This window comes from Episyrphus balteatus, chromosome 1 (genome assembly GCF_945859705.1).
Source record: "Episyrphus balteatus chromosome 1, idEpiBalt1.1, whole genome shotgun sequence".
NCBI lineage: Eukaryota > Metazoa > Arthropoda > Insecta > Diptera > Syrphidae > Episyrphus > Episyrphus balteatus.
Genome location: NC_079134.1, coordinates 158,221,375 through 158,232,092, shown reverse-complemented (window position 1 = coordinate 158,232,092; position 10,718 = coordinate 158,221,375). Strand labels below are relative to the sequence as shown.

General features: G+C 32.6%; 2 protein-coding genes and 1 long non-coding RNA gene across 3 annotated transcripts in view; 1 reads left to right on the top strand and 2 right to left on the bottom strand.

Annotated features, from left to right (window-relative positions):
• Window positions 1–939: 939 nt before the first annotated feature.
• On the bottom strand, window positions 940–2,618 carry LOC129906489 (U3 small nucleolar RNA-associated protein 18 homolog). The gene has a single exon (XM_055982272.1). It carries the CDS (start codon window positions 2,520–2,522, stop codon window positions 1,053–1,055), a length of 1,470 nt encoding a protein of 489 aa, XP_055838247.1. The 5' UTR covers window positions 2,523–2,618; the 3' UTR covers window positions 940–1,052.
• A 2,345-nt stretch (window positions 2,619–4,963) lies between these two features.
• Window positions 4,964–5,751, top strand: LOC129907404 (uncharacterized). Its single transcript, XR_008771028.1, has 3 exons — window positions 4,964–5,019; window positions 5,086–5,133; window positions 5,198–5,751. It is a non-coding gene; the product is annotated as an uncharacterized LOC129907404 (long non-coding RNA).
• A 3,575-nt stretch (window positions 5,752–9,326) lies between these two features.
• Window positions 9,327–10,718, bottom strand: part of LOC129915261 (uncharacterized) — a 122,152-nt gene continuing 120,760 nt past the window's right edge. The window contains exon 9 of the mRNA XM_055994750.1: window positions 9,327–10,677. Coding sequence (XP_055850725.1) covers window positions 10,489–10,677 — 189 coding nt within the window. The 3' untranslated portion in view covers window positions 9,327–10,488. The remainder of the gene's footprint in view (window positions 10,678–10,718) is intronic.

Genomic DNA, 10,718 nt, shown 5'->3' with positions numbered 1-10,718 from the left:
ATGTATGAGATCACCTTGTATAAGCTTGGAGACATAAATCTTTAGCCATCTTAACCCGATATCTGCGATCTTTTTCCAAAACTCTGAGTGTATTTCGTCTGGCACAACAGCTTTTCCACTGTAAATTAACTTTGGCGAACAAATTTCCTGAGCATTACTTCTTTATTGAGCGCCTATTTTTAAGGCTTATTTTGCGGCCTTCAGCATGCTGTAGTATTTTCTAATGCAAAAGCCTTTTAAGTGTTAACAGTACTTACTTCTCTAAGCTAACCAATTTGCCTTCCATTTGATGTTTTGTTTGACCTGTAGTCCAAAATAATGCGTTTCACCTAGGCACAACAGTTGGGCTTATCAGTAAGATGCTGTTGTACCCTTCTTATACGCAAAATATGTAGTTGATGATTACCAACACTTATATATTTTACAGTGAAAACTCACTGTAAACTATATTATTTTAGTGGAATTTGATTAAATTCGTGCACCTAAAAAGAATATTGCCCGTGGTCTGGCTGATATTAAGAAGAAGAAGAAAACGTAAACAAGAATTTGTTTTTATTTTATTGCCTTTATGAAATAAATTCAATTTGATGTTTTGTTGGTAATCATCAACTACAAATTTTGCGTATAAGAAGGGTACAACAGCATCTTACTGATGAGTCCAACTTTTGTGCCTGGGCGAAACGCATTATTTATACAGGTCAAACAAAACATCAAATTGAATTTATTTCAATTTTCTTCTTCTTCTAACCAATTTGCTATAAATACATATTCTTGGGATAAACTCATCTTTTAAACACACATTCATAGTTGACAACAGCGAAAAAATCTTCCAAAAACAACTTTTCACCGAGAAAATAATAATTCATACAAAAGTAAACTTACATTATGAAATAGTTATTTATTTTTTATTAAAAACAATATACAATAACTGTAGTCGCATGGTTTTTTTTAAATAAATTCTTTAACCCCATAAAAATACAAAACTTTTGTATTGACAGCATGTGGTTTAGATACTCAAGGCTATAATCAAAAAAATAATCAATAATCCTAAATCAATAATTACTAAAATGCTTAAGCCTATAAAGTGGTGCCTCCTTCTTCCACGTCTGCAATGCTATATATCCACTTGATGGTGAAAATTGAATATCCCTGATATTAGGCAACTTTTCGATGGTATTTCCTGGAAAATTGGCAAAAACTGTCCCACTTCCAATATGACACAATCTCATGCCACCTTTAACAACACCCGAACACAATCCCAAAATCTCCGAACTATGATTAAAATTGAGACCCGTAATTTTAGTAGTCAAATTCATAATGGTCTTCAAAGGTTTTGGTGTTTTCGATTCGAAAACTTTCTCATAATCATAAATATTGACAATTCCTTCACAACTGCCACAAGCAATCAACTTTCCATCAGGACTTATAGCCAATGATTGTCCTTTGATACAACCATCATCGGCGAATGTATGCATTACTCGTTGTCGTCTAATATCAAAGATACTGACTTTATCTCGATTTGATGTGGATATGATTTTAGTGCAATCTGCAGAGAATTTTATCCCTTGACAAGCATCTTCTTGTTTAAATGTATGAATAAACTCTTTAGATTTCATATCAAGCAAATGCATTTCCCCACAATTTCCCTTGCTAACAAAATATCTACCATCAGGTGAGACTTCAAATTGAGTTATTCTCATTCGCCTGGGCATAAGATGATGCATTTCGACAGCTTGCATTAGATCATAAGAGTAATAGTTATGTGAAGTGCTAGCAAACATAGCCTTTGTGCCGCAATTGAGGATCCTAGCACACTTAATCGGAAAATCTTTGAAACGAATGCAATGGAGTTTCTCATTTTGCTTACCATCGATTGCGTAAAGGGTGGCTAAACAATTTTCACCGCTCACCATTGCCACAGTACTAGTCGGATGGAATTGGATGCTATTAATAATACCTTCGGCATAGGTTTCTCTGTTAAGATCTTTAAGTTTCTTTACAGAAATCCGTTCGGATGGTAAAGCATTTGATTTAGATTTTGCAATAAATCCAACAGTTTGAAGGATTTCTTCATCTGAATGGACTTCCTTCTTTGCATCGAGATCTGCCCATTTGGGTGTTTTAGTGGTACGTTGAAATTTTGACTTTAATTGATCTTGTAAAGTTTTATCAGCGGCAAATGCTCGTTTGGTAATTTCACCCATAGTAATGTTGTCATCATTGTCTTCCCAGGCGGGTTTTCTTTTTTTAATTTGTGGTGATTCGTCAGCATCTTCGTCGGATTTGGTTGATGATTTTTGTAAATTTTCAATCAAACCTTCTTTGTCACCGAATATTAGTTTTTCAAGGCGGATTTCTTCTTCGGATTTAATCCATTCGATTGGTTTGTCGTCGGGTTTTGGCTTTTGGGTAGGTTTTCGTTTATTTGGTTGTTTATTGGGTTTTGTTTTTTCTTTTGCCGCATATTCATCGACAATAGCTTGGAGTTCTTCCATTCCATCGCCAGATTCACTATCAGACATTTTTCAAGTGATTTATTTTTGTGGAAAAAGAAATTAAAGGATTTTTTTTTTTAGTGAAAACAAATTTTCTACGCGATTATTTTTTTTTGACGTTTTGATACCATGTGCGAAAAGATGAGCGAAGTTAGGTAGAGTTGATAGAATATGAGTGCATTCAAAGAGCAAAAAAAAGATTTTCAGTTCAAGCCTGGTACGCTGCTCGCGCTAAATTTTAGCCGAGATAAAATTCCCATACAAGTTATCGATAACTTGTATGGGATCCATTTTATCTCGGCTACAAATTTTCGATAATTTGTATGGGAGCTAAAATTTTAGCGAGCTTAAGCCTGGTACGCTGTTCGCACTAAAGCCTGGTACGCTGCTCGCGCTAAATTTTAGCCAAGATAAAATTTCCATACAAGTTATCGATAATTTGTATGGGACTCATTTCCCAGCAAACGTAGAACTACAGAAAAAAACGGCGAAATATGTACGTAAAAGAAGTACTTCTTTTCCACTGAAAAAAGATAGGAGCTCGGGAAAAAACTCAGTTATATACTTTCTGTATATAAGAATACGTGAAGCAGCTATCTCTTTCTTGCATGCAAGATAAAATAAATTTCCCCTCCATTAATAGTACAGACAAATGTACTTCAAAACTACATCAGCGAAGCACATCTGGAAGTGCTTCTGATGTACATCTTCCAGTACTTTTTTAGCTACAGAAAAACCACTGAAACTCCATAATCTAGAAGTACCTAATTAAGTGGTGAAATTTGTACGTAAGAGAAGTAGTTTGTTCCTAGTAAATCTAAACATTTTGAAACTACACTTGAAATTACTAATAAACTCTGAAGTTAAAACTTTGGTTAGAGATTTAGATTTATTCAGTCGAATTATATATCAAAACATGAACGTCTTGTGTGACACTTTACTTCAGATTTCTATGAGGAATGTTGGCGTTGAATTTCCCTTAAATCTTACATCTACGTCAGGAATTTTGGAAATTCTTTATCACTAAACGAAGGAGAGTCGCTTCATGCACACAACTGTTGAGGGGAACAAAATGCTTTCCTCGCAATGTATTTGTAATACGAACTTGCACATCTTGATTGCCACTCGAACGGACTGCATCCAATACTGTGGCGAGCAAGGAGTCTCTGACGTCATTTTTATACTCGAGATAGAATTGTTGAATGTTGTTTTTGTCTAGGATTAGAGCGAACACATCAACAAGTGGTCGGAGGGTGCAGACCTGAGAAAAAAAAATAGTACCATCAGCTTCACAAAGAGCAGAATGGAATCTCTTTAACTTACACTACAATCTACAAGTCTGTGGAATGTGGATCACACTCAAGTATTGTAGTCTCTACTAAACATAAGATTCGTTTCACTCGTTCTGGATGGCGTGGAGGAAAATTTCGAACTGTAACCCAACTAACATTTCAGCTTCGGTTAAGGTATTACAAAAGCTACATTTCAGCTTCTTTTAAACTTTAGTAAGGTTGTTGGGCATGGAAAAAAGAGAACGTTATACAAGTTTGACTCTCTATAAGGATCTTAAACGAAGCTTTACCGAAGCTTTGAGATTTGACAGATAGCTTCGGAACAGCCTGTATAGCTCTTTAATACATGTCTTATCGAAATTAAAAAAAAAAACAACTACAAAAACCAAAAAGAATTCTTTTTTATCAGGTTTTAAATCATGAATTTTATCTTTTGACCTGATATTATATATAACATTATATTAGTATTTAGTTTATCTATTAATAATAATTTGAAAAGTAGATAATTTTTTTACCACACCCAGGAATCGAACTTCGTATCTGCTTGGTAGTAGTCCATCACTCTACCCACTCGGCCATCCTAGTATATTTATTAATGAAATCAAAAACTTAATCAGTTCAAATAGCAGAAATGTCAAAGAAAAAAATGTCCGAGCTAAATTATTCAATGTCAAAATCAAAAAGTGTCCGAGCTAGATTATTCAATATCAAAACCAAAAATTAAATAAAAACTTGGTAATTTCTGTAAAGCCTCTATAAATTCACTAAGCAAGCTTATCCGAAAAACAAGATTTCTTCGTTTAAGTTTCTTTAACAGTATTTAAACAACTTATTAGAAGTTGTTAAACAAGTCCGAACTTCTATAAGCGATTAAATTCTAAAGCAAGCTCAATACAAGCTGTATACAAAGCGGAACCTGCGAGATCTCAATTTATAGAAGCTGTTGTGCTAGTTGGGAAACTCAGTCATTGATGCCTGGAATTGATCTCCACTAGAAGACAGAAAAATCAACAATTATATAATTTATTAATTTTAAAATAAGCATACCATTGACCTATTAGATATGGACTGCCAGTAGCAGGTTCAAGCTATAGTGGCGCCCCTTGGTAGGGCAGCGGGAAATAGTATTTTGACATCTAGGTTTTGTGACTTTTGCTTGTCAAAAAAAAAAAAACAATTCAATTATTTTTGCAGAAATTGTTTGGAATTTTATGTTTCCCAAGAACAAAAAGGTAAAAAGAATTTAAAATTTTTTTCACTGAAGTTTTCATATTAAAATTTATATTGTCTTCTTTCAGATCAAAAAACATTTTTAAAAAATGGATGTTCCTATCTTTCGAAATGGAGTAAAGTAAATTGAAATTTATTCAATTTTCACTTCTAATGTAAGTTCATTTAAAATTATTTCAGCCAACCCAACAGAAACATCATTGTTCCATGTACTAACTTGTCCAATGAACTATGTATGAATAAATTACATCATGATAACAAAGGGTCCTATCATCGAAAGACAATACACAACGTGTTGTCCTCATCAAATGATTACAACAAATCATCAACCTAATCAATAAGTACGTACACCACCGTATCCATCAACATCAATAATTCCCACTACCAGCAGCAGAAATTCAATTCAAGTACTGCAGAATGAAGAGTGCCTCAAAATGACTTTCTACACATGCCCCCCAATCAGGACGATGATATGTTTCATGGAACGACGATGCTTACGAGCTTACGACGGCTACAGCAACAGCATTAGACACTACGGATGATACCGTGTGAACGATGTCATCCTTATCGCCGTACGAAGTAAAGAATCTGTTGCAATGTATCGACTGTGGCCAGGTGCTTAACTTCCTCGCCAATCTCCTCGAGAGCCAATCACCAAATGTTTTGAACAGCAGATAATTCAAGTGATATCGGCACCCAATGAGGCTCTTGGATCACAACCAGCAAGTGAACCTATTTAGGTAAGTCAATAAAGAGATTTGTATGTACAACTAATCTGAAATTTTGTTAAATTTTCTTGCAGGGGCAATTCAAATTAGGCACAATTGTTCCATCACAACAACAGCAACTTCTTTAACTTCAACTCTTACACTCACATAGTAATGAAGTTTATGGTTCAACTTGGGAACAAGGTGTTCGTGATTATGTTGAATTGAAAAAAGATTCAAAGAAACTTCGTATGAAGCGCTGTGCCGGCAGCATGGTAATCGATGTTAATAGAACCATGGTAAAATCTTTCTCTATCCAGCCACTAAAAGTTGTCCAAAAGGTAAACTCAGTGTGCTTTCGGAATAAAAAGGGGCATCTGTCCAGGTTGCAAATCTGCCTTCCATCCAAGACAAATTCCATGTGATAAAAAATTTGCATCTGAAAAATAAACAAATAGAAAATTATTAATAAAAGAACATTTTTGATTTATTTTATAGGATGATCGAAGTATTTATAATTTTTAATAACTTTCAAGCATTAATAAATTGAAAACAATACCTTTTTTCAGCATGATTTCATTTTGATATCGACATTTTTCTTTTCACAAAAATTTTTATTTATCTACTTTTTTTGAAATTGAAAAGAATTCTTCCAATACGTCAAAAAGTACACTTCAAAGATGACAGGTACTACTGATTTTTATAGCAAAAAAATGTAGATGGCCTTAGTTTCTATGGACAAAAATGGTAGTTCAAGCAATCTGACGGAAGATGTCGCTACGCTAACTGAGTTCTATTTACCACTTTCTTCCACAGGCGCTAGTAATCATTGAACCACATTTTCAAAAATTTTGTATGGAAACGAGAATCAACTAGCAGTCCATATATAATAGGTCAATGAAGCATACCTATATTTTCCAAATCCATTGGTGGTGGTTTTTGTATTATTTTAATTTTTCTAAATGCACAAGGCTGAGGTTGTGCATTTTGATGATGGAAAGAAATGGTGGTGGAATTTTTGTGGCGTGCCGAAGAATTTGTGCTACTACACATTGTGTATTGAAAATAATTTTCACAAATAACACTGATTAAGACGATATTTATTTTTTCAAATTAAATTGTTTTATTTTGGAGCACAGAAATTTTTTTTTTGCTTAAAGCCTGGTACGCTGCTCGCGCTAAATTTTAGCTCCCATACAAATTATCGAAAATTTTTAGCCGAGATAAAATGGATCCCATACAAGTTATCGATATTATTTAACTTAGAGCGAACAGCGTACCAGGCTTAAAAACGCCATCAAAGTGTCATTTTCGTCATCTTTCAAAATTCACGGGCGTCATTTTCAAAGGTGATTTTCACAAGAAAAGCGCTACATTTTTAAAAATGACGTGCGGCATTTTTAAAAATGAGGTGCAGCATTTTTAAGAGTGACTTGCGTCATTTTTTGTATTTATTTTATTTCAACTTTAAAACCTGGTACGCTGCTGATGCGAAACGAAACTTTCCATAAAAAATTTCGTTAACGAAATCTTGAACGAAATTTTCCATACAAAATTTCGTTAACGAAATCTTGAACGAAATTTTGTAGGTATAAGCGCGAGCAGCGTACCAGGCTTATGGAAAATTTCTTTTCGCTTCAGCTGCCTAGTACGCAGAATTTCCATGATATATTTTCGTTAGCATATTCCCTGTCGAATGATGTCTCATATTGTGATTTAAAGTATGTCAAGATAGATCGAGATAGATTGTAGGTCCCATACAAATTTATCAAACAAATTTGTCGGTTTTTCGATCATTTGAATGGGAGGTAATGTCGTTTTCTTTCACTCTATTAAGGAGTACTCTAAATTTTTACTCCTTTTTCTGTAGTGAAAGAACATAATGAGAGTAATTTTGTTTTTTGTAATTGTGTGTGTGACAAGGCAAAAATGGATAATTTCCTTGAAAAAAATAGTGATAACAGGCCTAGGGAAAAATTTTATGAATTGAAAAAAAAAAAAAAAAAATTAATATTAATAACATAATGAAGCATAATAAGCGTTCGTTGATAAGTCTGCTTATACACGAAGACGCAAGGCGCAGAAATTATCTTCGAATTTCCTCTTGATTTTCGTTTCGGTGCGTCACGCGCTTCTACACATAGTATTTTTTTAAAGACGCAAATTTGACAGCTATTTTCTTTGGGTTTATTCTGTTCTTGATGCACATAAGAACAAGGGAGAAAGAAAGATCGATTTCTCCTTTGCTCTTATGTGCATCTTGTGCGTCTACGTCTTCGTGTAAAAGCAGACTATGTATTTTAATTCCAAAAAAAAAACACCAAAATATACAAAAAAACAACTCCAGTGGGTTCTATGTGCAACGAAAACTTTTGAATAAATTAAAAACGTTACTATACACAACCGACGAAGCAGACTCCGCGACCGATGCAATAAAATAAAGCAGAACAGCAAAAAAAAAGAACAAGATCAAAAAGTAACGTCAAAAAGAGTCACAAAATTTTTTACCGAGACTCACAGTCACGGTAGAAAATCTTCCTTCCCTTTTTTTCGAACTTTATTTCTCCCTTGCTCTTATGTGAGTCTCGCGCTTTGCGTCTTCGTGTAGAAGCGGACTTAGTTTTAATTTGGTATATTTTTAATTATACTTCTGATCGGATTTTTTCAGCCTAATTGACACACACCCTTGTTTGATAATTGTCAAATAAAAATATCCCATCAATGCAGAAAAAAATGGGATTTTTTTGTTATATGGCACATGATTTTTTTTTATTGATGAAGAACACTGGCTGAAATTTTTTTTTATTCGGTTTTCAATTTTATTTTGGAAAAAGTGAAGAATTAACGAAAAAATGGAAGAAATATATCTGGCGGAATATAATAAAATAGAAAATATATTCATAATGGTTGTTTTTGTTAATAACAAAAGAGTTTGAAAGAAAAACTTTTCGCATTTTTCATTTTTCAAACAAAATTTTAAAATGTCAAACTTCAAATTCATAAGTGTGTGTGCAAATCGGTGTAAATCTGACTAAAAATTTGGAGTAAATCCGGAGTACTCCGCAGTACTAAAATTACTCCGGAGTAATTTTTTTTTACACTTTTGTGGCGTCAAAGAACACAAAACCTTTAAAAGTGCAAAAATAAGTACTAAAAGGGTACTCTCATTGGAGTGAAAGAAAACGACATAAAATTTAGCTTGATCTGCGTACTAGGCTTTAAAAGGAAAATTAATAAAGAGAACAAAAGTTTGTTGCTTCATTAATTAAACCCAGGATACGACGAATATATTCTAGTATGACAAAAAAGGTGATCATTGTAAAATGTGAGGCGCAAAAACAATTTAATAAAATGTTATTGACATGTAAGTAAATTGCTAAGTTAAAAAGCAGTCTGTTTTTAAGTACTTTACTAAAATAACTTAAGCATTTTACTAAATCGTTTAAAATTTTGCACCGGAGACTCCAGCGGGCTATTCAAACAATTACCCATCAACTAAAAGATATATGTTGTTTCTTTTACAAAATAAAACACTTCCAAATTTAATATAAACTTAAATATATTTATTTTTCCTTAAATGAAATATCTAAAATAATACAAAACAGAACACTGTACAATTTCTTCATTTTCCATCCTTTTATAATAAAAAAATAATAGAAAAACAAAAAAAAATAAAATAAATTCTTTACAACAAAAACGAATATTTACAAAGTTTTTTAAACATGCTTTTACATGTGTGTGTTTATGTGTGTCATGTGTGTGTGCTCGTGTGTAAATGTGTGTTATTTTAAGTATATAAACTTAACTCATGAATTTTATATCTTTCTTCGATTTTTTTTTGTATTTTCATTGAATGAATGTTGTATGATATATATATTATATGGTGAATTCATTTATGAAGAAAATAATTTATTATGAATGAAAAAAAATTATATATATAATCTAATAAAGAAAATATTTTACGGTGAATAGTTTTGCCAACAGCGTAGAATTATCAAAAAAATTCTTAATTTTACATTTTTTTTTTTGTTTTTCATTCAAAGACAGAGAGAGCAATGCATTTTATAAAGAGGCTTGAATTAAATTATTAAATAGAGTTTACGTATTTCATAGGAATAGTTACAACAGGAGCCTCAAAGCAGCAAAGTTATACATTCTGTTTAAAATAAACCTTCAAAGTAATTTTATACATTTTTTTTAGCTTGGTGTTACAATTAACAATTTTGCTTCTTTAAAACATTACAAAAGCAGTAAGAGCATTAGTAAAGTTTTATAGAAGTAAAATTGTTAGTCGGGGTGTGTGATATACTTGTCTCAAGTGCATTGTTTTTTTTTTTTTTGTTTTTTTACTTAATATTGTCACAGTTCCGGCCAATATGCAAAATATACAAACAAAATTGCTTTAATTTTTCCCTATAAATATAATTTTCTAGAACTTATTACATAAAGTGTGTTATATTTTTTTGTTTAAGAAATAAGTTAATTAGAAAAAAAAACTATTTCGGATTAACTGTGATTGGCTAAGCAGAAATATTTCACCAACGAATCCAAAAAAGGTGAAATATCTCTAAAAATAAATTCATAGTTTTCACAATGAAATTTTTGCGATGATCATTTTTTTCTTTTTATGTTGTTTGATGGTTTCTTTTTTCTTCTTCTCGAGTTGAATGATTTATGTGTGGGCGAAAAAATACTTTCTAGATTTTTTTTTTGAATTTTACAAATTTGTTTTCTTTTATAAATAAATAATAAAGATGGTTAAGCTTATGACGTCGTCACCGTGCTCATAGGTTGCGGCAAACGGGGCCTAATCATCATTGTTGCCTTTTTGAGGGTGTAGTCCCATCCACGCCAACGGAACCATACGATACCTTGTCGTGCAGTTAGATCTTGTGGGTCATGTAAGTAGAGACCGTTAAGACCACGTCCGCATGACTTCCACCACCAGCCGCCCTGTAGAACAAAAAATGATCATACCAAAATCCTCTTTCAAT

Coding starts and splice junctions, on each gene's coding strand:
- LOC129906489 (XM_055982272.1), bottom strand. CDS start 2,522: ATGTCTGATAGTGAATCTGGCGATGGAATGGAAGAACTCCAAGCTATT.